Here is a 27,472-nt window from a genome sequence, read left to right on the forward strand (position 1 = left end):
AGGGAGGATATTTTTTTAAAAAGAGGCAGGCTTGTGAATTAGTGAACAATAGATAGTAGAAGGCATTTAATTATACACCTGGGACAGAACCCCGGAGACAGACAATGCTGGCTGTCCTGGTGTGAGTTTTGTTTTCCGGTGAGCGGTGCAGGACAGTTATGTTGGGTGCCTTCCTACTACTGAAGTGTGACAGGAAGAAAACGAAAACAAATGAAACAAAATGCAAAAACCACACAAAAACAAAAACTTTCAACTGGCTTCAGTTGCTCTGGATTTGGGGGGGACCCAGGCTGCACTGAGGGGACAAAGTGATCTCGCCCCGGGGAGACTTCAGTGATGGGCCCTTGGGTCGTGCCAGGAGGCTGTGAGGACTAAAAGAAGCCACATTTCTCTGCTTACTAAGTATCGGGAAACGTAAAAAGAGAGAGGGAGGAAGTTTGGGAGGGTCCTAGGAGACACTGGGAAGGGAGAACAGAGAGATGAGCCTCGGAAGGCCAGGCTGAAGTCGGGGGACCCAGGGGAGGCTTTCGGAAGGAGGGAGGGCTGGCGTCTTAGGAATGGTGATACTTGACCTTCAGGCAACTCTGCTTCCTGGGGAGGTAGGCAACAGCCAGGAGAATATGCCCTTTCCCCTGGAGACCCTTAGAGAGACACATAGCACGCAGGGAGAGTGGCCTGTGTCACTCTGCCTTTAAACTAAGGCCTCAATGCAGCTTTTGCCCATGGGTTTTGTGGTCTGTGGTCAGTGATGTGCGGTACAAACATTGACATGTGGAACTCATGGCTGTCATTAGCACTGGTCTCACGCCGTGAGTTGGGAGGTGTCTCTTGTCTACTTATCACAGGAGATTGAGAGGAACTGGTATTATAATGTCTCCAAATATTTGATAAAATTCATCCTCGAAACCATCTGGGCCCGGGATTTTCTTTCTTTCTTTTTTAAAAATTTTTTTTATTGATTATGCTGTTACAGTTGTTCTATTCCCCCCCTTCATTCCCCTCCACCCTACCCCCCCATCCCCACCATTACCCCCTTTTAGTTTATGACCATGTGTCTCAAGTCCTTTAGATTCTATATTTCCCATGCTATTCTTGCCCCCCCCCCCCATCTATTTTCTGTCTACTGTCTATGCTACTTATTTTCTGTACCTTCTCCCCCCTTCTCCTCCTCCCACTCCCCTGTTGCTAACCCTCCTTGAGATTTTCATTTCTATGTTTCCACTCCTGATCTAGCTGTCCTTTTAGTTTGCTTTTGTTTTAGGTGTGGTTGTTAATAACTGTGAGTTTGTTGTCCTTTCACTGTTCATGTTTCTTTAACTTCTTTTTCTTAGATAAGTCCCTTTAACATTTCATAGAATAAGGGCTTGGTGATGATGAACTCCTTGAATTTGATCTTATCTGAGAAGCACTTTATCTGTCCTTCCATTCTAAATGAAAGTTTTGCTGGATAGAGCAATCTTGGTTGTAGATCTTTGGATTTCATGACTTGGAATACCTCTTTCCAGCCCCTTCTTGCCTGGAAGGTCTCTTTTGAGAAATCTGCTGACAGTCTGATGGGGATTCCTTTGTAGGTGACTGTCCCCTTAGCTCTTGCTGCTTCTAGGATTCTCTCCTTCATTTTAATCTTGTCTAATATAATTATGATGTGCCTTGGTGTGTTTCTTCTTGGGTCCAACTTCTTTGGTACTCTCTGAGCTTCCTGGATTTCCTGGAAGTCTATTTCCCTTTGCCAGATTGGGGAAATTCTTCTTTATTATTTGTTCAAATAAGTTTTCCACTGGTGGCTGTGCCTTTCCCCCTTCTGGTACCCCTATAATTCAGATGTTGGAGCGTTTCAAGATGTCCTGGAGGTTCCTAAGACTCTCGTCATTTTTTTGAATTCTTGCTTCTTGACTCTTTTCTATTTGGCCATTATTTGCTTTCTTCTGGTCCACTTCATTGATTTGAGTCCCAGTTTCCTTTTCATTGCTATTGGTGTCCTGTGCAATTCCATTCATTTCAATTAGTTTCGCCTTCATATATTTGTCTAATTTGTGGCTATAATCAACCAGTTCTGTGAGGATCCTGATCACCAGTGTTTTAAACTGTGCGTCTGAGAGTTTTGCTATTTCTTCATCACTTAGATTTATAGGCTCTGGGGCTTTGAGATCTCTTGAGCCATTTTTGGTCTGTTCGTGCCCTTTAAGTGTGAGAAGCGGCGCCTTGGACTCCCAGGTCGCTGGGTTGTGACGCTGTATGTGGGGGCGTGGTCAGAGCGGGGAAATGGCGACCCCCTCTGCTGTTTCTTGCAGCTGGGTGAGTAGCAGCACCTTAGGTGGTTCACCAGGGGCCGGGCCACTCAGAGTCACTGGGTTATGACGCTGTATGTAGAGGTGGGGTCAGAGAAGGGAAATGGCGGCGCCCTCCCTGCCGCTTGCCGTGGGGACCCGCTGGGTTCCGGTCTAATCGCCCACTCCCTCGCTTGTCTATCCGAGCACAAATGTGCGACCAGTCAACCCGCAGCCCTGCTCCCGTGCTGTCTCCCCCGCGGTCGCTCGCTTGGTCCAACCCTGCACCTGGATTCCGCGCGCCTGAGTCCGTCTGACCAAGTTTTCCTGTGCAACCCCGCTCCACCAGCTGCTGTTTTTGCCCCTTACTGGTCAGGCTGAAAAATTTGTTGTTAACAGACTTCCGAAAAGTTCAATTTTCTGTGTTCTGGCTGTGTTTTCTGTTGCTAATATTTAGTTGTCTCTAAACTTGGTTGTGTGAGATGGCACGGCACATCCACCTATGCCTCCATCTTGGCGGAAGTTTGGGATTTTCTTTATCAAAAGGATTTGACAATGAATTCAATTTCTTATTGTAGTGATAGAACGGTTTAGTCCATTTTTTAAAATGGACTTCTAGCTTAATTTCTCTATGGTCAGAGAACATATTTTGTGTGATTTAAATTTTTTAAAATTTGTTACACTTTGTTTTATGGCCAAGCATATTGTCTATCTTAGTGACTGTTCTATGTGTACTTGAAAAGAACATGTATTTGGAGCCCCGGCCTGGACAGCCCATAACCAAAAGGTTGCAGGTTCAATTCCTGGTCTGGACACACACCTAGGTTGCAGGTGAGATCCCCAGTCTGGGCGCAGGTGCATGTCACTCCCAGTCTGGACACATACGATCCCTAGTCAGGGTACACACAGGAGGCAGCCAATCAGTGCTTCTGCTTCTCTCTCACCTCGAGGTTTCTCTCTCTCCCTTCCTCTCTCCATAAAAGCAACAACAAAAACATGTCCTCAGGTGAGGCTGAAAAAATTTTTAAAAATACATATCTGCTTTTGCTGGGTGAAGTATTCCATAAATATCAGTTAGATTCAGTTAGTTGATGGCGATGTTTAATTCTGTAGCCTTGATAATTTCTTGGCTGCTTGTCTGTCAGTTCCTGAGAAAGACAGGTTGAAGTCTCCAACTATAACATGGATCTGTCCACTTCTTTTTTTTTTCTTACGAATCTCTCACTTTTTGCTGCATGTGTTTTTACGCTCTATTGTCAGGGGCATATACGCGTAGCATCGTTACATCCTAGGGTGAATCGGCTCTCTTATTATTATGTCAAACCCCTCTCTACCTCTGGTAATTTCCTCGCTCTGCAATTTATTTTGTTCGTATTAATTTAGGCATCAGCCCTTCATTTGCATAGAAGATATTTTCCCATCATTATGCTTTTAATATAACTATGCCGTTATAGGTAAAGTGAGTTCCTGATAGGTAGCATATAGTTGAGTCTTTTTTAAAACTCCAACTTAATAATTTTTGTCTTTTAGTTGGTGTGTTTAGACTACTTACACTTAATGTAGTTATTAATATTTTAAAATTTAGATCAATCACTTTATTAGTTGTTTTGTTTGTCTCCTGCACTTTTCTCTATTTTGCCCTTTCTTTCCCTCTTTTAGGTTATTTGAGCTTTTTTTTTTATAAGACCCAATGTTTTTTTTTAAGATTTTATTTATTTATCTTTAGAAGGGAAGGGAAGGAGAGAGGGAGAGAAACATCATTGTGTGGTTGCCTCTCATGTGTCCCCTGCCAGGCACTGGCCTGCAACCCAGGCATGTGCCCTGACTGGGAATCGAACCGTGATACTTTGGTTCACAGACCCGCGCTCAATCCACTGAGCTACACCAGCCAGGGCATTATTTTGAGCATTTTGATTATACTCTTTCCATTTATCTATTGGGTCTGTTATCATAGTTCTTTGTATAGTTTTTCTATCCAAAGAAAATTTCTACTTCTATACTAGTTTTTTTCTATCCAGAAAATTTTCTAGCTGTTTCATGCAAAGTAATATTCTGCAAAAATGTTTAAATGGCTCTGGGAATATATATGACTTTCCACGGTCTGCTTAACCTTGATATTCTACCACTGCAGGTTGCATGTAGAAATCTTTTCACCCCATAGCTCTCTTTTCTCCGCCTGAGTTGGGTTCATTGCCTGAACTCTCGGGAAGCAAAATATGAGTGTGTACAACTAACTCCTAGTTAGCATGGAGGCTGGAGCTCATGGGTTCCCGAACCCATACGAAATGACTGGCATTTAAGAAGAGCCTTCGAGAATGAGGATAACAGAAGAGGAAACAACAGCAGACAGAAAATGTTAAGGAGTCTGGACTTGGAGAAGTGGGCTGACGAGGCACGGAACCCAACACAGGGATCATGGGAAACTCTGACTGTGAGCAATGAGACGTCCAGCCTCCTTCCCTCTCTGAGGTCTCAGAATGTTGGCAGCCAGGATTATCCCCAACCCAAGCAGGAAATGGGTGGGACTCTTCGTATCTGGGAGAACTGACCAGCTCAAGAGAAAAGACCTAACAAAACTGATGAAGGAGGCCTACCACTAAAGGTCTTGGCCTCACACCCTCCCCCCGCAGGGGGCTGGCTTTGCGGGGCCCAGTCCTTAAATATGGACAGAAAGTCAAGAGTAATCTAACAGGAAGTCTCTTAAGCAATACGTAGATAATGAAACAAAACATACAGGAAAACTGGCCTACAGACATATGATAAAATGATCAACTTCATTAATCACCAGGGAAATTAAATATAATCACAGTGTGTGTGGTTGGACTCCAACATAGGCAGACCTCAAGGACATTACACTAAGTGGGGGGCGGGGGGGTTAGTGAATTATTTTTGTTTTTCTTTAAATAAATTGAATAAATTTTTAAAAACATGCAGGATAAAAGAGGGAGGAAGCAGACAATTCAGGCAGCAAGAGAGAGAGGACAAAACCAAACCCTGTAATTAATAGTCCCAGAGAGATGACATGCAATCCTGTTGTTGAAATGCTGTTGATAAATGAATGGGGGGAAAAAGTCTCTGGGGAATTAAAATACCATGTGAGGGGGGAAAAAATCAATAGGCGGGTTGGAAGCTCAAGCTGAGGAAGTTTCTCAGGAGCTAGAACAAAATGAGAGAGGTTAAAAGAGAATAGAAAAGCAAGGTAGCATCCGATCAAGAATTGCAAAAACAGACCCAAAAGAATTCTGGAAGGACCCAGGAAAATGGAGGGGAGAAAAAAGTATGGCAAAGAAACAACACAGGAACTTCCCCTCAACTAAAACACAGGAGGTTCTAGGTTGAAACCTCTCACTTGGTTCCCAGAACCATGAGTGACTCATTCTTTAAGGAGCCAGGGATCTCAGGTACACCCAGGTATTGTCAGTCTGTTCCCTCAGCCATTTTCACCATTAAGTGAAAGAGGAAACTGCTCATCTCTCCCTTCACAAAGTTTCCTCCTTTAAAGAAATTCCCTGTGGCAACCAGGAGTGACCATGAGAAACCCGGTGAACGGTAGCATCGTGCCCTGATGGACATTCAACGCCCCCTCAAGTCCCTCCGCTCAACATCTTCTGGTCCAGCGGCTGTGAGTTTCCGTCCTTCCCTTTGTAAAACAAAGGGCCCTAACTCAGCAGTTGGAAAATCTATACCGACTTTCAGGTCCTTGCGGAACTGCCCCCGTGCACTCCCCAAGCCCTTGACCAAGTGCTTGAAAGTTAGCCCAGCAGTGATGCCAAACGATGTGCCTTCCCGATAGACCCCCGAGGGAGTTTATCTCCATGGACCTGGTGGGTCCAAATTTGCATTGTCATTATCTACTCGGTAATTCATCTCAATGAATCTGGTCCATAGGGAATAAATGGATGAGTGAAAACTGGGTTTCACGGCTGCACTTATTTACCTACCAGTGTCCCTTCGGACTGAGCCCACCAGTTATCAAGAAGCCTCGAGGGGAGTGGCCTTGGACTGGTTAATGGGGTTTTCATCTCCAGTCACAGGGCTGGATTTCAGGCTGCAGGTATAAACCTCTGAAGCTTGTGGCTAATCCCCCTGCTAATCCCTGCACGGTCTCTTCACCCGGTACTATTGTTTTCTGCCGGTCAAAACACCCTTCCAAAGTGGCTTTCTTATCACGACATCGAAGGGGCGAGGTTTTTAGGATTCTAGGATTACGCTTAAAAGAGACAAACTTTAAATCACCAGAGAAATTCCCTCCCAAAGCTTGATTTTACGTGACTAGTTTCTCCCTTGAAAACAAAACACGTTTCAGGTTGCTGCCTGCAAGGAATCTAACACCTTTGGAGTTTTTTTCCTAACAGAATTTGTTTGACCTTGAAAAGGTCTGTCTAGGCCTTCGCTGTTTCCCTTCAAGGCTGCCTGAAGCTATCCTGAGGGTGATGTCCTCAGATGCAGCACTTGTTTGTGTTAGAAACATCCTGGGGGCCTTCTCAGGGCTGCTCTCTCAGGAGAGAGGTGCGTCAGTTGTCCACACTCAGACCCTGAAACTGAGATTCAGGTCTTCACGCGGGTCCAGGACGTCAGCTCTCTGGGTGGTCCTTCTGCGGTCAGTGAGTCACCCCTTGTTATTTCCAGCTTTACACTAAGAAAACAATGACACAATAACATCCACGCCAGGACCCCTCTGACTTCTGGGGGGCATCTTAACAACAGATGAACGCCGGTGTGGACAAAACGAGCTTCTCAATTTAGCAAGTTCCCCAAAACATGTGGCAATTTCAAGGTATTAGATAGAAAATGAAGACTTGATAAAACTTTGGCCTCTGGATTATTTTTTAAATTAACAACAAAGAGGCCCCGACAATATTATTTTTGGAGTATTTTGATACTATATCTTCGCAAAGGTCTGTTCTGGCATCTAAAAGTATATACTTGAACAATAGATAAGATGGAGGAAGAGAAGCCTCAATCGCCTCTTCGACACCCAGAACATCTGCTGATTTCCTTACAGATCTTGCCTGACCAGCTTCTTTATCACAGAAAATCGGGCGACCCTGTGTGTGTTCGACACAAACTATTGGGAATCACAGTGGGGAGAGAAACTCGTTTTTATTGGGCATTTCTTCGTCTCGCTCATAAAAAAGTTGCCCCAGGTCCTAGTCCAGACTGTGAGATTCATTTAAGTAGGAAGTTTCTCAAAACCCACACCGGAGAGTACGTTTGGGGAAGGAAACTGGACCTGCGGGAATGGACTGATTGTGGATGGGGCTGCGGCTCTGGACCAGCCAAGGGAGTGGCCTTTCTAATCCGCTTTCCCACTGACAGCCAGATGGAAAGGGAGGGACAAGTTGTCTGTGACCAGGTGCATGGAAGAGTTTGAGGAGGGCGCTGAAGGTTTGAGGAGGGAACTGGCACTTGCGGGGGCTGTGTAAGGCCGTCCTCTCGGCCTGGGTGGCAAGGTTTCCCAGCGGGACACGACCCCACTTCTATTAGGATCACGCTCCACCACTCGAGTTTCGAGATCAAGGTTTTAGGAAGCTGAGTGCCTGGAAGGCCCACACGCAGGTGACAGGTAGGGAGAGACGGGTCCTTCAGCTCTGGCTGCTTCTCCGTCCTGGAGCCAGGAGCCCCAAGGTGCTCCGAGGGCAGCTGAGGACCCAGCCAGCAGTCCCCAGAGGTCAAGGACCTCCTCTCCTGTTGGGGGTGGGCGTAAGTGTACAAGTGGCTGTGGGGGGCGTGCCTTTCTCCGTCCCTCCTCCCACCCTCTCCCCCATCTCGTCTCCCCAGCAGCAGGAAAGTCCAAAACTTTCCCTCAGTTTCCTTCCTCCTCTTTTTCCCCACAGAAATTCCATACGGGCCTCCCCTGTATTTCACGAATCTTTCCTGAACCTTTAACACGTGCCAGGATCTGTGCGGCTGCCCGAGGCACACTGGCACCCCAAACAGGCACATTACGCCTTGTCTGCTCCCTCCCCTTCACGTGCAGGGGAAAGAGGTACTGAACAGCAGACACAATAAAGATGCCCAAGGAGGAGAGGGTTCGGGGCTGTGAAGGAAGAAGGAAAAACCAGAGCAGGGCGCGGGTGTCAGGAAGGTGGGTGAGGGTGGCGGGGGAGAGGCAGAAGGCGGAGGGTGAGCAATGGATTGTCATTTTCAGCGAATGAGCTTCCTTGAGGAAAAGACATGTGAGCAGGTGTGAAGGCAGGCAGGAAGGAAGTCGTGTGGGCATCTGGGGAACGAACATCGGGTTGAGGAAACAGCATGTGCAAAGGTCCTGGGGAGCCAGGGGGATTTCAGGAGCAGAGTGCAGAGGAGCGGTAGGTTTGAGGCAGAGTGGCCTCCGGGGCTGTGTGCGGTCAGACCTGGACTTTTATGCAGAGTGATTATGGGGGCCATCGAAGGCTCTTTGCAGGAGAGTGGCAGGCATTGGCTTTGACTGTGACAGGATGCCCTGGCTGCTGAGCTGGGCAGTGAGTCAGGGCTGGAGCTGAGAGGCCAGGCAGAGGCTGTTCCCAGCGTCCACGGCGGCGGGCACCGTGGACATGGGGAGAATGGCCAGATTCTGACCCGTATTTGGAGGAGCTGTAACTGGTAGGATGTGGGGTGTGCACGAGCGCTGGAGACCCAGTGCCTACGAGGTTTCCACTGAAGCCCAGAAGGTGAGGTCACTATGACCTGGGATGGGAAGGCTGGGGGTGGAGCAGGATTTGGGGGTGAAAACCCAGATTCCGTCGTGGGTATCTCAGGTTCCCACTGGAATGTCAGGAGCCTAATTAACTTTATTTTTGCCCCCTGCCCTCCACTATCACAATTCGAATTCGTCTCAAGGCTGTGCAGACCGCAAAGAACGCTTGCTGGCTGGCTAACTCAGAGGACTTGGTGTTAAGACCCTCGCTGGGACCCATGTCATCCCTTGGAAACTAAAGGAGATCTTGTCCTCAAAGCCTTTTAATTGCTGGACTGAAGACTGAATGCCCGCCTTGTTCAACACCAAAGCCGCTGCTGGTCCAGCTAAAAATTGGTGAACCAAGCAGAAAATTCCAGGGCACAGGCGATTACAGGCTCCCATCTGGAAGATTCTGTTCCCACAGCCTGCCGGGGCGAGCCCGGCCACAGCTGCCATGTTCGTGGTCCCTGCCCTGGTGCGGCTTAGCTCCAACAGCTGGGCCCTGTGGAGGGGACAGAAGGGAGAGTGGCAAGGACACCCCGGCCCAGGCCAGGAGGAAGAGGCGCCTGGATGGCACTGGCTTGGCTCCGGCCCCTCCATCGGAGCTGTTCTTGCCCACGTCCCGGCCCCCGCCCGAGGAAGCGTCCTGGTGTTGGAGGCAGCGGCCCATGGCTCACAGGTGAGGAGCAGAGGGAAGGCCTTGCCCAGGGCTCCCCATGTCTTCGGATCGAGGGAAGAACCTTCTCCAGGATGGGGTGTAGGTTGTTTCCCTCCACACCCTGCCAACATATCTGAAGGTGAAGGTTCTGCCAGACTAGACATTTCTAGTATCTTCTATCTCCTGCCATCTCACCAGATCTACCCCCGAGAGCGCTAGGTTTTTCCCGGGATGGGTCTGTGCCGCCAGAGCTGAGTTCGGTCCTCAGCTGCTCGGTCACTTCCCAGGCAAGGGAACTTGAGCAAGTAACTAACTTAATCGCTCCGTGCCTCAGTTTCCTCATTTGTAAACTGGGGACGACAGCACATGGGAATGAGGTCACACGTGTCCACTGCGTGTCCCAGGGCCTGGCTGACAGTGAGCGCTCCACACAGCGGTTCACACCACATTGTGACGATGCCATGGTTGGGTCTCGGCCTTAACCAAATGTCCTTTCGTGGGAACCGTCCCACTTTGCCTGCGAGATGATCTCTTTTTGGAAATTCTCTTGCACTGGCTCCTTTCACACCGTAAGTGCTCCGTGTGGTTTCTTTAGAGCAATTGGAATGTAAGCATGTAGCTTCTGTTGGGACCCTGGCTCTGTCCCACACCAGGGGTCACAAAACACCTCAAAATCTCATGTGTCGGCCCCATGGAAATGGGACTAGGGGCCCATCTCTCACTGTGGTGTCACAAGGATGGAAAGAGGAATGACGAGGGCTTCTGATAAACAGCCCGGTTATGAGCGTGGCTGGGCTGCCTCACAGAATGGAATCACGCCCCCAAATTACCAAATTATTATTGAATTGTTCTGGTTGCTATTGTCATCGTTGTCCTTATTCTGGGTAAGATGGCAGAGCCTGAGATGGGGGTGGACTTGTTTTTGAGTGATTCCCACTTTGCTGCCCTGGATTGCATTAATTATTTACAAGTTCATTATCTGGTTCTCCTTGATTGATTGATTTCTTCACTCGATAAATGTGTACTGAATGTTTGCTCTGTCCCAGGCCGTTCCAGGCCGTGAATAGGCAGCGCTATTCTCTCTCTTGGAGCCTGGGTCTGGGCAGGGGAGGCAGACAGGAAAGAAGATGATTTCAAACGGTGATAAGAGCCACAATGTGAATAAAACACAGAAAGAGGGCAGGAGATGGGAGGCTGGCAGTGGTCAGGGAAGGCTTCTTGGAGGAAGTGGCATCTTTAATATCTGAGGGTGGACAGGGACCAGCCTTGAGAAAAGGAGAATAGAGGGTGGGGGTGTCGATCTAAATCAAGAAGTAAACTGAGGCAGACTTGAATGACCAGAAAGTGAGTTTACGTGGGAAGAACAGAGGAATTGCAATTCAGGAAAACACGTTATAGCAATCTACTGATACATGAGAATCTGTTCAGGGTTTGGGGTGGGCTGTATTTATGAGCAAGGAGTGTAAAGAGCGGGGAAGTCCATCCAGAGGCCGAGCAGTAAGTGAGTTGATTGGCTTGAGGATGGGGAGGCATTCTCAGCAGATATCCATTGGTTAGGAGAGAAGTCTGAGTCTTCTGTAAATGGGGCTATACGGGAAACCAGTCTCTCAGTTCCTACATTCCCGTCTTCTGAGGGTGCACGGGTGAGATTCTCCATTTCATAATCTCTGGTTCCACTTCAGATTGAAATCCTTTCACAGGGCGTGTGTGTGAAGGATATATCCCAGACAGAGGGCACCCTGAAGTGGGAAAGAGCCGGGCGTGGAGACAGATCCAGGAGAGACTCGCGTGGGCGGAGAACAGAGGAGTCGGGGGTGCGGATGCTGCAGGACCTCATGGGCAATGGCAGGGAATTCAGGTTTTATTGTAACGGGATACGAGGCTGTCAAAGGTTGTCCCTCTTCCCCGGGTATTGGGTGGACCTCTCTCCCACCTCCTTCAGGCCTCAGACGCCCCCTTCCGTGGGGCTTTCACACACCGCTGTACCTAACGTGGCAACCCCCGTTTATAGAGCTGGAACGAGTCCCGCCACTCAGAGCACTCCAGGGCCTCCTTCTCTGGGTCGTATTTCTGCACAACTCTTCTTATCCTCTAACGCCGTGCATTTCATCCCTTGTGTCGTTGATTACCCTCTTCCTCCCTGACGGGAACGCAAGGCCTAGAAAGTGCTGGAACAGTGTTGGCGAGGAGTAAGTGTGTCAATATTTGTTGAATGCAAGATGGAATAAAGTGACTCGGGGTAGGTTATGCTCTTTTATAAGGTCCCCCTGGTGGCCTCATGGGGGAGGGGTGTTGGGGACACAGAGAGACTAGAGAGGTGACTTCCGAAGCCCTCTCGGGTGAGGGTGGTGGGAGGCAGTCTGGTTTGAGGTCGCCTTGCTCGTGGGCCCACTGGACCTGCTCATGGCCAGCGTGTGGGCTGGCTTCAGGGTTTTTACTGAGGTGACCGTGACCATCTATGTGACTGGGAAAGCTGGGGAGGGACAGATTGGGGAGGTGACACTCCAGTCAGAGCCAACGCGAGGAGGCTGTCAGACAAGTAAGGGTGGCATCCTTCATAGAAAAAGATGGGGACGAAAAAGAAAGCACTTAAAATAGTAGAGAAACAATAAACAGTCAAAGTGGCAAATATGAGCTGTTCAAGTAGTGTGGGATTGGGATCCAGAAAAAAAAACCCAAAATGTAGATCTGAGCAAGTCTGGGTGAGTAAATCTGATCCCTTCTTTTTTATAAAGATTTTATTTATTTATTTTTACAGAGGAGAAGGGAAAGACAGAAAGATCAGTGTGTGGTTGCCTATCACACGCCCCCTACTGGAGACTTCGCCTATAACCCAGGCATGTGTCCTGACTAGGAATTGAACCGGCAATCCTATGGTTGGAAGGCCAGTGCTCAATCCACGGAGCCATGCCAGCCAGGGCTAAATATAATCCTTATATTACATTGAAGTACAAAGCATGAAATAATAATATTAGCCAAAATGCCTATATTTTCAAGTCACAGGAAGGGCTTTAAAATAAATGTCAATGGAACTTGAAATAAAATGAACAAAATGGCAATGGGGGAGGTGTCCAATTTGTAGGAATTTTTTTTGGCCTTTCGGTTACAGAAATAATTACAAATAATATTTAATATTATAGGGGCAGAATAGCATCCCAAATAAGGGTTATTTCCCAGAATACCATGCTCAGGAGGAGGCTGCTGAGTTTTTCCTCTGCGTGGGACTGTTCCTGCCTCCCCCTCATTTCCCAGGGGCCATGTCAACCAGGCCACCATGCCACCGAGAGCTTCATGTGTCTGCATGCGCCGGTGCTGTTGTTGTTTGGTTTTCCTGCACACAGACGCTGATCTTCCTATGATGAAATTTGTGGTAAGACGCAGGCACAGTTCCAGGGCAGAGGTGACAACACCAGACCTGTGTGGAAATAAATTAAGCAGAGCAATGGTGCTGTCTAACCTTGATGGGCTTCTGGAAAGCTTTTTTGCTTTCTTTAAAAAATGGAAACTGCCGCCCCATAGCAATGTCAGCCTGTTCTTTCCTCCCGGAGAAGTCATCAAAGCAATATTTTCCACCTAAAGGTTTTCCTGCCCCCACCGAGGCGTGGTGCTGACTGCTCATATTTTCCTGCGTGGAGCTGTGCTTTCTGCTCACCGTCTGTCCACGGATGCTCTGTAATAGATTTTCGCATGAAGCCTTGCCTTCGCAATTGCTGCAGACAAGCTCGGGCAGGGCTGTAACCAGGTGGCCATGTCGGGAACTCTGGGGTGTGTTTAGCATTCCACGTGCATCGAGGTTGCAAGGACCCAGCCAGGGCTGCCTCCGGGATGGCCGGGCAACACCCAGGGCACGTGGGTGCCAAATCTCAGAGGCTGCTTGGAGGAGGATGGTAGTCAAAACATCAGCTGCTCCTGCAGGGAAATCCGCGCTGCATTCCATCTCTAGTCACTTGACCTTGAGGGGAATGCCTCCCCCCAGGTCTCTGTTGTCTGTTCTCTGGCAGAGGATTCGCTGGCGATGCATGGTTGGTGCAGAACAGAACTGTTCCTCGGGAAATGGAAAGAGGACCGTGCTCTGTGGGCGGGGCTAAGCTGTGCTGCGCTGCCTCCTCTCCTTGTTTTGTCCCCCAGCCCCTTCTACTTGACCCTGGTTTAGCAAACCAGTGTGCATCAGCCATCAGGAGTTCGTGGCCTCGCACAATCCTGCACCTGAGCCTCAGCATCCCATCTGATGGCAGCACATGGCACCAGGTGTTAGACCGGAGGAGTCACACCAGACCTTGGTTCAGCACCTTGGTACCTGAGCTCTGGCTAGGAAAGAATTCAGAGATGAGACTCAAACTATAAGTTTGTTCAGAAAGTCACAGAGGGCCCTGGCTGGTGTAGCTCAGTGGATTGAGCACGGGCCTGTGAAGCAAAGGGTCGCCAGTTCCATTCCCAGTTAGGGCACATGCCTGGGTTGCAGGCCAGGTCTCCAGTAGGGGACACATGAGAGGCAACCACACATTGATGTTTTTCTCCCACTCTTTCTCCTTACCTTCCTCTTTTTCTAAAAATAAGTGAATAAAATATTATAAAAAAGAAGAGAAAGTCACAGAGGTAGCAGAAATGGGCTCAGGAAATGAGTCACAGAGGCAACAGAAGGGCCCTTGGAGCCTGGGAGGGAGGAAGGTGAGGAAGAAAAGGGGCACAGGAAAGGTGCGGGCGCGCTCCCGGGAGGGAGCGTGCACTGGGTCCTCCCTCTTAAGGGACCCTTTAAGGCTGGAGATTTTAGGGGCGCTCTCAGGGAGGATCTCAATAGAATATGGGTCAGCTTTCCAGATGTGTTCTTTCAGGGTCGTGGACTCTACTGATTGGTCAGCACCAGGGCAGGGGGCCATTCGCCAGTGTGGCTGGTCCTGATGTTGGCCGTGGCGTTGCCTGTCTGGTTTTGCTGCTTTTCTGGGCCTGGAGCTGAAACACAACCGTGGCCTAGATGTATCTGATGTGGGTCAGAACCTCACTATCCTGGGGTCTTCATGCTTTAGGGCTGTTCTCCAGCCCCCTTGTTCACTCCCCCTCAGTGGGGGTCTGACCCCCATGACTAGCAACATGCCAGAGGGGGAAAGGCCGGCGGGGGGGTCCTAATTGCATGACCAGAAATATGCCAGGGGAGGAAAGGTTACTTTGGGGGCGAGGTCCTTATTTTCCCAGTTTTGCCTGTTGCTAGGCACCCAGGGCTCTCCTGGCCTATCGTCCTTGCTCTGCTCAAATCACTGCTGTCTCACTGCTGACCACATATCCATTAAATGAGGAAGTTCAGAATAGCATTGCCCAGCTCTGCTGCAGTGCGGTGATGCCTTGCCTGACAAGGGTGCTCAGAGACCCAGGCTTCTCTGGGCACTGACCGTCTAAGACCCCAGCTCCAAGGGCCTTACCTAGGGGCGGTACCAGTGCCCCCAGTTATGAACAATGACAGCGGCAAGTGGGCACACCCTCAGCCCCGCTCATTCCTGAGGACACCATCTGCTGGCACCTGCCCAGAGTAAATGCTGGGAAAATGAAAATGTCAACTAAATGGTTGCTATGGCAACCCGATCTCCTGTTTGCTGCTATATTTTCAGGGTTGTAATCAGTCCTCCTCTCCCCGCCATGGAGCTAATTGAATCCCTCAGTAGCTGTGGCCTTCCCCAACTCTGACTCCCTTTCAAAACACGCACATACACACTCAGGCACTCAACCCCACACCCACTGGTTTGAAGACTAACAGAGCAGGTGATGCATCTTTAAGGGGCTGAGATAGAAGCTGGGAGGATGCTTTCGAAGCAAGAGCACACATTTATGAGCCTTTTTGGGGTAGTTTAATGAGATATATAGTTTTCCCCCAAGACCAGGAAAACTCTCCCAGGAATTCCCTTTTCCAGGTTGCATAAGGTCCCCAGCTTCTTTAGCAGGAGGTTTAGCTCTTTATCAAGAGGAAATAGACTCTTAGCCCCACCCAGGGTCCGGTTAACCCCCACAAGAAAATGCCTGCAACCTTCGTGTTCCCCCAAGAGGAGCGATCTGCACGCTGGTAGGGGCTGGGTTTCTCTCCGGAGTCCAGAGTGGCCCGGGAAGGAGCAAGGGCCCAGAGACAGGTGCCCGGGTTGGAATCGAGTTTTATTAGCCACAAAACTTTGAATTAGGTACTCCCTCTGTTGGTCTGTGAAGCCGAGGTGGAAAAGACCAGCGCTACCTCATCAGGCTGTTCTGACACTTGGTGATACGCCATAGTAAACACTGGCACGTAGGAAGTACCCAATAGACGGTCAGTCTTATTGTATTCATGTCGGTCACTTCAGGAAGCCCACAAAGGAAAACTGTACAGTCCGATTGTCCTCGTTGGAAGACCTGTGCTTCAACTTCTTTTACGTGTGTCTTCGCTGCTTTTTGGAATGCATTCAGCTTTATCTTTCAGGGCTGCATTGAACGAATGTTTGTGTTGCTTCTCCCAGTTGAGAAGTGAGCCGATTTGATTTTATGTTTTAAAATTTTGTTTTATTTATTTATTTATTTTTTAAATTTTTTTATTGATTATGCTGTTGCAGTTGTTCTATTCCCCCCTTCATTCCCCTCCACTCTACCCCCCCATCCCCACCATCACCCCCTTTTAGTTTATGACCATGTGTCTCAAGTCCTTTAGATTCTATATTTCCCATGCTATTCTTGCCCCCCCATCTATTTTCTGTCTACTGTCTATGCTACTTATTTTCTGTACCTTCTCCCCCTTCTCCTCCTCCCACTCCCCTGTTGCTAACCCACCTTGAGATCTTCATTTCTATGTTTCCACTCCTGATCTAGCTGTCCTTTTAGTTTGCTTTCATTTTAGGTGTGGTTGTTAATAACTGTGAGTTTGTTGTCCTTTCACTGTTCATGTTTCTTTAACTTCTTTTTCTTAGATAAGTCCCTTTAACATTTCATATAATAAGGGCTTGGTGATGATGAACTCCTTGAATTTGATCTTATCTGAGAAGCACTTTATCTGTCCTTCCATTCTAAATGAAAGTTTTGCTGGATAGAGCAATCTTGGTTGTAGGTGTTTGGATTTCATGACTTGGAATACCTCTTTCCAGCCCCTTCTTGCCTGCAAGGTCTCTTTTGAGAAATCTGCTGACAGTCTGATGGGGACTCCTTTATAGGTGACTGTCCCCTTAGCTCTTGCTGCTTCTAGGATTCTCTCCTTCATTTTATTTATTTTTTTATTAAATTTATATTTTTTAATTGATTATGCTGTTACAGTTGTTCTATTCCCCCCTTCATTCCCCTCCACCCTGCCCCCCCATCCCCACCATTACCCCCCTTTAGTTTATGTCCATGTGTCCCAAGTCCTTTAGGTTCTATATTTCCCATGCTATTCTTGCCCCCCCCATCTATTTTCTATCTACTGTCTATGCTACTTATTTTCTGTACCTTCTCCCCCCATCTCCTCCTCCCACTCCCCTGTTGCTAACCCTCCTTGAGATCTTCATTTCTATGTTTCCACTCCTGATCTAGCTGTTCTTTTAGTTTGCTTTCGTTTTAGGTGTGGTTGTTAATAACTGTGAGCTTGTTGTTCTTTCACTGTTCATGTTTCTTTAACTTCTTTTTCTTCGATAAGTCCCTTTAACATTTCATAGAATAAGGGCTTGGTGATGATGAACTCCTTGAATTTGATCTTATCTGAGAAGCACCTTATCTGTCCTTCCATTTTAAATGAAAGTTTTGCTGGATAGAGCAATCTTGGTTGTAGGTCTTTAGATTTCATGACTTGGAATATTTCTTTCCAGCCCCTTCTTGCCTGTAAGGTCTCTTTTGAGAAATCTGCTGACAGTCTGATGGGGACTCCTTTGTAGGTGATTGTCCCCTTAGCTCTTGCTGCTTCTAGGATTCTCTCCTTCATTTTAATTTTGGCTAATGTAATTATGATATGCCTTGGTGTGTTTCTTCTTGAGTCCAACTTTTTTGATACTCTCTGAGCTTCTTGGATTTCTTGGAAGTCTATTTCCTTTGCCAGATTGGGGAAATTTTCTTTTATTATTTGTTCAAATAATTTTTCCACTGGTGGTTGTGTCTTTCCCCCTTCTGGTACCCCTATAATTCGGATATTGGAGCATTTAAAGGTGTCCTGGAGGTTCCTAAGACTCTCCTCATTTCTTTGAATTCTTGCTCCTTGACTCTTTTCTGTTTGGCCATTATTTGCTTTCTTCTGGTCCAGTCCATTGATTTGAGTCCCAGTTTCCTTTTCATCTCTATGGGTTTTCTGTGGAATTCCATTAATTTCCCTTAGTTTAGCCTTCATATGTTTCTCTAATTTGTGGCTATAGTCAACCAGATCTGTTAGGATCCTGATGACCAGTGTTTTAAACTGTGCGTCTGAGAGTTTTGCTATTTCTTCGTCGCTTAGATTTATCTCTGGGGCTTTGAGGTCTTCCTGCGACATTTTTGGTCTGTTCTGGCCCTTTAAATGTGAGAAGCGGCGCCTTGGACTCCCAGGTCGCTGGGTTGTGACGCTGTATGTGGGGGCGTGGTCAGAGCGGGGAAATGGCGGCGCCCTTTACCCGCGGTGGCCGGTCCAACCGCCCACTCCCTCGCCCGTCCGCTCGCCCGCAGACAGGCAACCGCAGTCAACACGCAGCACCGCCTCCCCACCGTCTCCTCAGCAGTCGCTCACCCGGTGGGTCGCTCGGTCGCTCACTAGGTCCAACCCTGGGCCTGGAACCCGTGCGTCTGGATTCGCGCGTCTGGACTCCGCGCCTGGGTCCGTCAGACCGTAGCCCTCCCGTGCAACTCCTCACAAGACGCCGGTTTCGCCCCTTACCGGTTGGGCTGAAGAATTTGTTGTTAATGGACTTCCGAAAAGTTCAATTTTCCGTGTTCTGGTTGTGTTCTCTGGTGCTAATATTTAGTTGTCCCTAAACTTGGTTGTGTGAGAAGGCACGGCACATCCACCTATACCTCCATCTTGGCGGAAGTCCCTCTCCTTCATTTTAATTTTGGCTAATGTAATGATGATGTGCCTTGGTGTGTTCCTTCTTGGGTCCAACTTCTTTGGGACTCTCTGAGCTTCCTGGATTTCTTGGAAGTCTATTTCCTTTGCCAGATTGGGGAAATTCTCCTTTATTATTTGTTCAAATAAGTTTTCCACTGGTGGCTGTGCCTTTCCCCCTTCTGGTACCCCTATAATTCGGATGTTGGAGCATTTAAAGATGTCCTGGAGGTTCCTAAAACTCTCCTCATTTCTTTGAATTCTTGCTTCTTGACTCTTTTCTGTTTGGCCATTATTCACTTTCTTCTGGTCCACTCCATTGATTTGAGTCCCAGTTTCCTTTTCATTGCTATTGGTGTCCTGTGCACTTCCATTCATTTCAAGTAGTTTCACCTTCATATATTTGTCTAATTTGTCCGCTATAATCAACCAGTTCTGTGAGGATCCTGATGACCAGTGTTTGAAACTGTGCGTCTGAGAGTTTTGCTATTTCTTCATAGCTTAGATCTATGGGCTCTGGGGCTTTGAGATCTTGCGCCATTTTTTGTCTGTTCGTGCCCTTTAAGTGTGAGAAGCAGTGCCTTGGACTCCCAGGTCGCTGGGTTGTGACACTGCATGTGGGGGCGTGGTCAGAGCGGGGAAATGGCGGCACCCTCTGCTGTTTCTCACAGCTGGGTGAGGATTAGCGTCTTAGGTGGTTCACCTGGGCCAGGCCACTCAGAGTCGCTGGGTTATGACGCTGTATGTGGAGGTGGGGTCAGAGCAGGGAAATGGCGGCGCCTTCCACTGCCCGCTCCCTCGCATGTCCGCCTGCGCACAAATGCGCGACCACAGTCAACACGCAGCACCGCTCCCCCGCTGTCTCCCCCGCAGTCGCTCGCCTGGTGGCCCGCTCGGTCGCTCACTAGGTCCAACCCTGCACCTGGATTCCGCGCGTCTGGATTCCGCGCTTGAGTCCGGCTGACCGAGACCTCCTGTGCAACCCCACTTCACCAGCTGCTGGTTTCGCCCCTTACTGGTCAGGCTGAAGAATTTGTTGTTAACGGACTTCCGAAAAGTTCAATTTTCCGTGTTCCGACTGTGTTTTCTGTTGCTAATATTTAGTTGTCTCTAAACTTGGTTGTGTGAGAAGGCACGGCACATCCACCTATGCCTCCATCTTGGCGGAAGTCCTTGTTTTATTTTTTAAACAGTGTTTTATTTTTGCATCTAATATTTTCAATTCAGGTAACAGTGGTTAATGACATGCTACAGTCCCCATTGTATACCACGATAATTTGGTATCTGTAAACTCTATGGCGGCAGCCCTCAACTGTTTTGGCACCAGGGACGGTTTTGAAGAAGGTGGGGGTGGGGGTGGGGTGGGAGGAGAGAGGTGTGTTTGGGGGGCCCTGTTCTATGACGTGCTCTCCACCCAACGTCTCTGGGTTGCTTTCTGTTACTATGTATTTGACCCCCAGCACCTGCTTCCTGCCTCATAACCACCATTCTGTTGTCTGTCTCTGAGTTTCTGACCGTTTTTTTTTTCTGTTGACAAAACCTGATGATGGAATTGTCTGTCATCAACTCAGGCAGATACCAGGGCTGAAGTGCCTTGAGGGAGGAGGTAGTGTCGCTCCCATAGATACAGAGGGAGGCATCCTCCGTCCTTACTCACAGGGCGGGTCCCTGCAGGGACCCAGGCAGCCTTGACAAAGAGGAAAAGGAACGGAGGAAGCTTTGGGTTGCTTTTTTTACGCTCCGGTTTTTACTATCTCCCAGACAGGTGTTTCCCCCTGTTTCCTCGATCCGCATTCTTGGGGAAGACGGAGGAACAGCAATGTTTGTCTCTCACTGCCTCTGCGGTGGGGGAGGGGGACAGAGAGACACCCATTCTAGGTGGTGTCTGCAGGTCTGATTATTTTACAGAAATCTCAGAATGTTAACACTTTAGAAAAAGACCAAGGTGAAGGTTTTACTGGATAGTGAAGGAACCGTGCCCTGCGTATAACCTTGGCAGTGTGCGTGTGCGTGTTTAAACAACGTCAGAGAGCACAGTTTGCTCAGGGAGAGACTGGTGCTTCCCAGGCCCAGAACGGCTGAAGCAAGGAGAGGGCCACTGAGATTCCTGGTTTCCACAGATGGCAGCCTTCGGCAATTGTTGATCAGTTTACTGGATGGTGTGTTCCTAGACCACAGCACGTGCATCACTTTAAGAGTGGAATGGTCCATGCTTTCCTAAATACTGAATGTCATTAAAGTAGGTACGTGCCGTGGGTGTGAGACCCCTTTAAGAATTGCTAGCGGGCTCTTCAGCTCCGAGCCCAGGCTCCCTTATGCAGGGCTGGCCTTAAGTTCTTTTTCAGTAATGTGGGGGCCCCTCCCTCTCCACTGTCACCAGAATGGGGGAGCCCAGGGGTAAGGTCTCTGCATTGCAGAGTAAGAGCCTCTGATACTGGCACCATGAGTGTCCCGGGCTTTGGGTCCTGGGTGGGGGGTGGGACTCACCCATAGGGGCCACGTTTAGGTGGAGCAGGCTTGGGGCAAGGAGCCTGGGGGGCGTCTGGAAGGTCCTCTCTGAGGCCTGTGGTGCCTGGCTGCCTCAGTCTGTGCTCTCCGCTGCGGGGCTTGTGCCCAATGCAGGGAGTCCCCTAAGGGGCTTGGACCGGCCTCCCCAGAGTGCTCTGGAGAAGCTGTGTTCCAGAATTAGGGGAGGGGGTCCTGGTGGAGTTGGTGGGGAGGCTGAGGGACTTCCCTTTGTCTGCCACTGTATTGGCCACTGCATCTTGCACAAGGAGGGGGAGTCACTGTCCCCTCCCCCATCCTGAGCCCCCCCCCTCCCCGGCTTGTATTTTTATAAAAGAAAAGAGCCCCTACAAGATGATTCGGCATAAATCCCTCTTTTAAAGTACTTTTCCATAAGAATGAGCAGGGGGCCCTAAGGCCAGCCGGGGTTAGGAGAAGGGCTGATGGGAGAGGACTGGACATCCTCTGTTTTCTGAAGGACAGCGTATGACCACTACCGTTAGTGGTGCTTTTAAAATCTCCGTGCAAAGACAGTGCCAGAGGATCTCGCTGGCTTCCTGAAAAGGGTGTGAGGCAAGTGAGCCTGCTTGGGGGGGGGGGGGGTGAACCGTTAGTAAATTATCCTGCCACCAATGTTCACACTTAATTCACTTGGTACCCCATCTCCCCACCCCCAAGAAAAGAAACCATAAGGACCTAGTTCGCAGCAGTGCTGCTGGGTCCTTGAAACCCAGTCTCTGGCCTGTAAATTGCCAGGGCTCCCTGGTCAACCTGGTGAAGCGCAGCCCCAGGTGTCTGTGGAACCAGAGGAATGACAATGTCCTTTTTCTCGCCAGCTGCCTCGGCGTCACCTGGGCTCTTGTCACAGATGCAGAATCTCGAGGGCCACTGAATCTCCAGCTGTGTTTTAACCACATTCCTGGTGATGCATTTGCTCGGATCAGTTTGAAAAGGAGTTGCTCTGGGAGAGGATGGGGGAGGGGGATGCCCTCCAAGGAGGCTGCCCCCTGAGAAGCTCCCCTGTTTGATCCCCAGGGTCCAACCTCCCTGGTGTGAGCAGATGCGGTTCTAATTATAGCGTGGAGCCTGGGGGTAGACAGCTCACCTGCTGGGCAACAGCACTGCTCACCTGGAAGGAACCCCAGGTCTGCTCGTCCCTGAGGCCTCTGCTGTCATTTCAGGGTTTCTGCCTCAGGTTGTGTCATCCTGGACTTGCAAAACTCAAGTGTGAATTTCCAAGTCTGGTGACGCCTTAATTAAAGGCGACGCTCCCCTTCCATTAGTGAGGTCACTACCTCCTGTCTAACCTGTCCCCTCAAAGACTTGGAGGGGACAGGACGCTGACCTCATGGTGTGACCTCAGTTAAGGCACCTTTGGTGGCTTCTCCAAATTGATCAGTGTCTTGGGGAAGCACATGGCATAACAATTACTCACGGCCCTAGGGATGTTGGGATCGATTTTTTTTTTCCCTTCCCAAACAAAAGAACAGTCCTCTGGCTTTTACCACTTGCACCTGCTTTTCTAAACAGAAAGCATTTTATTTTTGGCAGTTCTTGGTATAACCCTATGGGGGGGGCGGTTACAGTTCCCATTTGCCAGAGGGGAAGACAGAGTCACGTTCTCAAGGTCACACGGCAAACTCAATGGCAGAGCAAGGACCTGAACCCAGGTCTGAGTGATGCCAAAGCCAGGCTCTCTGTCCCCCTGGGCCATGCCTGGACTTTCAAAGGCAGAATCCCCCTGTCAGTCGGAGGAGAATGCCTGTTGTTTCAGGGGAGAAAGAAAAGCTGGAATGTCCCCCCCTGACTGATAATCATGCTCATTCTTCTTCTGCTTCTCCTTCTCCCAGGTAGGTAGGTGTCTCCACCTGAGGCCTCACAGCATCTTCACTTTCTCCCCACAAGGGACTTGACCCCAGAAATGTGGTTCCTCTGCTCTGACTGGCTTCTTAGAAGGTCAGGAGTTGACCCCAGGAAGCTTACCTGCCAGGGACAGTGGCCAGCAGGTGGTGTGTCCATGGCTGAGCGTCTGTAGCCTTCCCAGGGACAGGGGCGCACTCAGCTCCCAGAATGGCCCTGGGTGTCTCTTTGGTCCTGGGGGAGAGGCTGGGTGTTTCTGACAGCCGTGACCTTTGGGGGAGGACAGGTCTGGGGTCAAGTCCTACTCACTCAGGGCAGTGTGATGTCTTTCTGGGCCCTGGGCACCTTCGCTTTTGATGGCCACTTCTTCTATTCAAAAGCGAAATCTGTCTCCAGCGGGTGTGGCTCAGTGGACTGAGTGTCAGCCCGTGAAGAGACCCCATCTATCAGGGCAGAGCAGAGAACGAGAACCCAGGCTCAGACCCCAGGGCAGAGCCCCTGGGCCCTACCCCAGGCTGTCTCCTCAGGGCCACCACCCTCCCGGAGACAATTAATTACAGGCTGATCTTCTTGGCAAAGACATAATAAGACTTTGCCACAAACTGCCACCCACATGGCCTCCTTGGCCTTTCCCGACTCGCTCCCTCTCTTCACGAGACACCCGCATGTGGGCTGCCACGTGCAGGGCCTGGTGGGGGCCTGGCCTTTAAAGATGGCACAGCCCCGGGCGGAATCCGGCTCTACCGCTGAGGCGCTGGGCAGGTTGCTTCGTGTTGGCTTCCTCGCCTGGGAAAGGGACATGACCACGCTTCCTATCTCAAGGGTCAAGTGCAAAGGTGGCCCGAGATAAAGCACCAGCTCTGTGACAGGCACATGGTGGTGTGGGTTGGGGGAACCGTCCAGAGGATGAAGACAGTGAGGAGGAGGAGGGACACAGGGCAGGGAGCTGCTTCCTGCCCCCTCTCTCCTTCAGGAAGCTGCCAAGGGGGAGCCCACAGCGTTCGTGGCAAAGCCCTGGAGCAGAGGGGAGTTCCTGACCATCCATGGCCTGGTGGTTGCTAAGGCGCAACCTGACTCTGTCCCCCTGGGCCATGCCTGGACTTTCATGTTCATTCTTCTTCTGCTTCTCCTTCTCCCAGGTAGGTAGGTGCCTCCACCTGAGGCCTCACAGCATCTTCAGCCTCAGAGAAATGGCTGTAGTCCCAGGAGTCTCTGCGAGGTGTGGTATGGGCAGCATGAGGCTCTGGAGAGAGTTGGGCTCCAGCAACTCCTAAGGAAAGGGGGAAGGAAGGGGAGACATGGCCGGTGTTGAGCGCCTCTACTGGGTGGCTCTTTGCTCAGCTTCAGGCTTGTGGAAATCGCCCCGTGCGCATCTCCTGGTAGATGGTCAGCCAGGGCCCTTGGCTCTCTGGCTTCAGAGAAGACATTGCCATGTCTTCACTGTAGGCAATGCCCTCAGACTTCGGGCCAGCTGGACACCACATCCCATGGCCAGGGCCCAAGGGATGCTCCTGGCTTCCTTCCGAGAGCACCAAAGTCAGACCCTGAGCCCACTGATGCCACCTCTCTGACTGGCCACAGGCTGCTCACAGATGTTTCCCTTCAGCTTTTCTTTGGTGCAATCTCTTTTGTCTGCTGTGGCTGCTGCGTGAGAGATGATGCCGTCTGCACTCTCCATGCAGGCCTTTCCTGCACAGACTTTTGTTACCCCGAGTCCTTACTGGCTGTGACATAAAATATTAATACCTAACCGAGTGTGTGAGCTCCGGAGCCTTCCTGGTGCAGGGTCTGGTTTCACAGTCCACAGGCGGCAGCTGCAGGCAGGGTCCCCAGCAGGTCCAGGGCCCCAGCACCGCTCGGTGCTCGGGCTCAACAGCCATGTTCTGGGGATCTGCCGGCAAGGGGCGTGGTGACTGTGAGAGGCATGTACCTGGGTGGACGGAGCGTGGTAAACAATCTGACTTTTGGAATCTGAACTGAGCTGCGCTGGCTGCCGGCGGAGCCAACTGGTTGCTTCCTGTGTAATGGCTGAATCAAAGCACTTACCTACTCACACGCGTGGAAATGACAGTCAGATGCAGCAGCCTTACATGTGTTCTTTCCCCCATTCCGAATATCTCCATGTGGAGCCCGTGAGCCTCCCTCCAGACAGTGCATGCAAAATAATTATGCAAAATAACTGCACCGTTTTTTTCTGGAGAAAGGATTTTTACTTCATCATTAGATTCTTTTTTTTTAATATTTTATTTATTTATCTTTAGAGGGGAAGGAGAGAGGGAGAGAAACATCAATGTATGGTTGCCTCTTGTGCGTCCCCTGCTGGGAACTGGCCGGCAACCCAGGCATGTGCCCTGACTAGGAATTGAACCACGATTGTCTGGTTCGCAGGCCCACGCTCAATCCACTGAGCTACACCAGCCAGGGCTCATCATTGGATTCTTAAAGAAGTTGGTGGGCCCTTCCCCAAATTGCAAAATGATAATGCCAGCAATTGGGCTTCTAGGAGTACCTATGGCTACTCGTAAGTGAGAACAAAGTTCCAGGTACAAAGACATTCCTGGAAGCATCATTTGTGGTTGCAAAAGACGAGATGTGGAGGGCTCTCCAAGGGGGTGAGCTACGAAAGCAAAGCTCGGAGCAGCACGGGAGCTGCGCTAACACGTGGCCGGGGCCGGGGGCGGGGTGAGGCATTTCTCAGCGTGGGCTTCCACGCGGGGGCTCTCTCTGGGAATCACCCAGCCCCCGGTCTCAACGATTGTCTCAGAGGAGGCAGATGTGGGGACAGAGGTCAGGGCGAGTGGAGGCTTTCTTTGCAGCCAAGTTTGTACCATTTGAACTTGTATGGCTTAAAAACAGTCAAACAAACAAACAAACAAACAAACAAAAAAAAAAAAACGCCACTGGGCAACGTGCCAATTTGACTTTCAAAAGAACCAGAGCAGAGAGAGGCATGTGAACTGGGGCCTAGGGAACAAGGGCTGGCTAATTTGGGTGGGCAGCTGCCGCGCCTCTAAATTAAGAAGGTGGCCAAGGTCAAGGCCTGACTCACAGCTGGCTTGCGGTGGCCCAGGGAGTTAAGTGGAGTGGCGTCCTGCTTCGTGGTGTTTAATCGTCGGCTGCACGCAAGCTCGTATTTTCTCCATAATCACAGGACCTAGGGCTTTCCTGAAAGGAGCTTGAAGCTCGAGTGCAAACCCCATGTACCCTCCACTGAGCCCTTCGGGGCTGGGGTTCTGTAGCACAGACTCCCACCCTCTCTCGGGGAAGGACCAGAGTGGGGGGTGCTGTGCAGTGACTCGTGAGAACTGACAGAGGGGACTCTGCCCCTCTGCACTCAGGAGGGAAGTCCCCCAGGAGGTCATCTGTGTGGCAGAACAGCCTGGGATTGCCCAGGGGCCAGCCCCTGGCAGCTGCCAACCTGCCAGGCAGGCTGGGCTGGGGCGAGCTGAGCTGTCGGCCACATTCCTCGACCATGAAGTGTCCATCCATCCTCCACACTGTGGTTGCACGACCCACTGACAGCTGAGTAGGCTTTCGATGCAGGTTAACTATTTGCCTGAGGCCCAGTGACCACTGGTCAAGAAAGAGGTGGGGTGGGGCCTCGGTGGCGGTCCAGGACCAGGGCCACTGGGCCTGGAAATCTTGCTCTCTGAGGTGAACACCTTATTTTGTCAGTAAGTCGCTGGCACGGCTCTTGGGTGGGATGGGATGTCCAGCCTGTCTTCTGCCCACTCGTGGCGGCCCTGGCCCTGGCTGAAGACAGCCTTCGGGGACCCCCGCAGTAAGGAGGCTCACCGACCTGCAGAGGCTCCCCATGTACCCCCAGCGTTCGTCCACCAGGCTCGCCTGGACGCAGGCCACTCACCATGCCGGGTCGCACAGGACTGTGGGATGTCCCAGGAGGCGGGACTTCCATTGCCAAACCCAGAGCAGTCCCGGGCAACCTGGGTGGCTGATCACCCTGGAAGCCTGTCACCCGAGGGACATGCTGTCCTCTGGCAGACTCGCTGCCTCCCTCCAAGGGCACGGGCCCTGCATTTCCTTTTCTTCCCTTTGATCGTTACAGACTTTGCAGAAAAGTTGCGAGAAGAATACAAAGAATTCCCAGATAACCTCCATCTAGGTTCCCCCAAGTTTTTAACATTTTATTACATTTGCTTTATCCTTTTCTCTCTCTCTCTCTCTCTGAAGAGAAAGTGACAGGCATGAGGCTTCTTTACCCTAAATACTTCAGAATGCATTTTCTAAAAACAAGAATTCTGTTTTACAACCGCTGCACAATGAACACTGCCAGCAAATTAGTGTTGGAACGATGCTACTATTAAATCTACAGACCACACTGGGGTTTATCAATTGTCCCAATGATGCTCTGTGGCGAAAGGAAATGCCAGCTCAGGTGTGGCCGTAGGTTGTCACGTCTCCTTAGTCCCCTTTCATCTGAAGTGGCCCTTTGTTTCTTCTGAGTTAATTTGTGTTGCGTGGTGCTCCCTGTTTTGAAGAGGACAGGCCAGTCCTGTCGTGGAAGGAAGGACCCTGCGGCA

General features: G+C 50.1%; 1 protein-coding gene across 3 annotated transcripts in view; it reads left to right on the forward strand.

The window, feature by feature from the left end:
- Positions 1-7,669: 7,669 nt before the first annotated feature.
- Positions 7,670-27,472, forward strand: part of KIFC3 (kinesin family member C3) — a 64,137-nt gene continuing 44,334 nt past the window's right edge. For 2 of the 3 annotated variants that reach the window (XM_037141476.2, XM_037141474.2), the window contains exons 1-3: positions 7,670-7,833; positions 8,105-8,256; positions 9,090-9,607. In XM_037141476.2, coding sequence (XP_036997371.2) covers positions 9,383-9,607 — 225 coding nt within the window. In that variant the 5' untranslated portion in view covers positions 7,670-7,833; positions 8,105-8,256; positions 9,090-9,382. The remainder of the gene's footprint in view (positions 7,834-8,104; positions 8,257-9,089; positions 9,608-27,472) is intronic. The other variant, XM_037141477.2, reaches the window with a different exon arrangement.

Source organism: Artibeus jamaicensis, unplaced genomic scaffold, assembly GCF_021234435.1.
Source record: "Artibeus jamaicensis isolate MK-2021 breed Jamaican fruit bat unplaced genomic scaffold, CSHL_Jam_final contig_3152, whole genome shotgun sequence".
Lineage (NCBI taxonomy): Eukaryota > Metazoa > Chordata > Mammalia > Chiroptera > Phyllostomidae > Artibeus > Artibeus jamaicensis.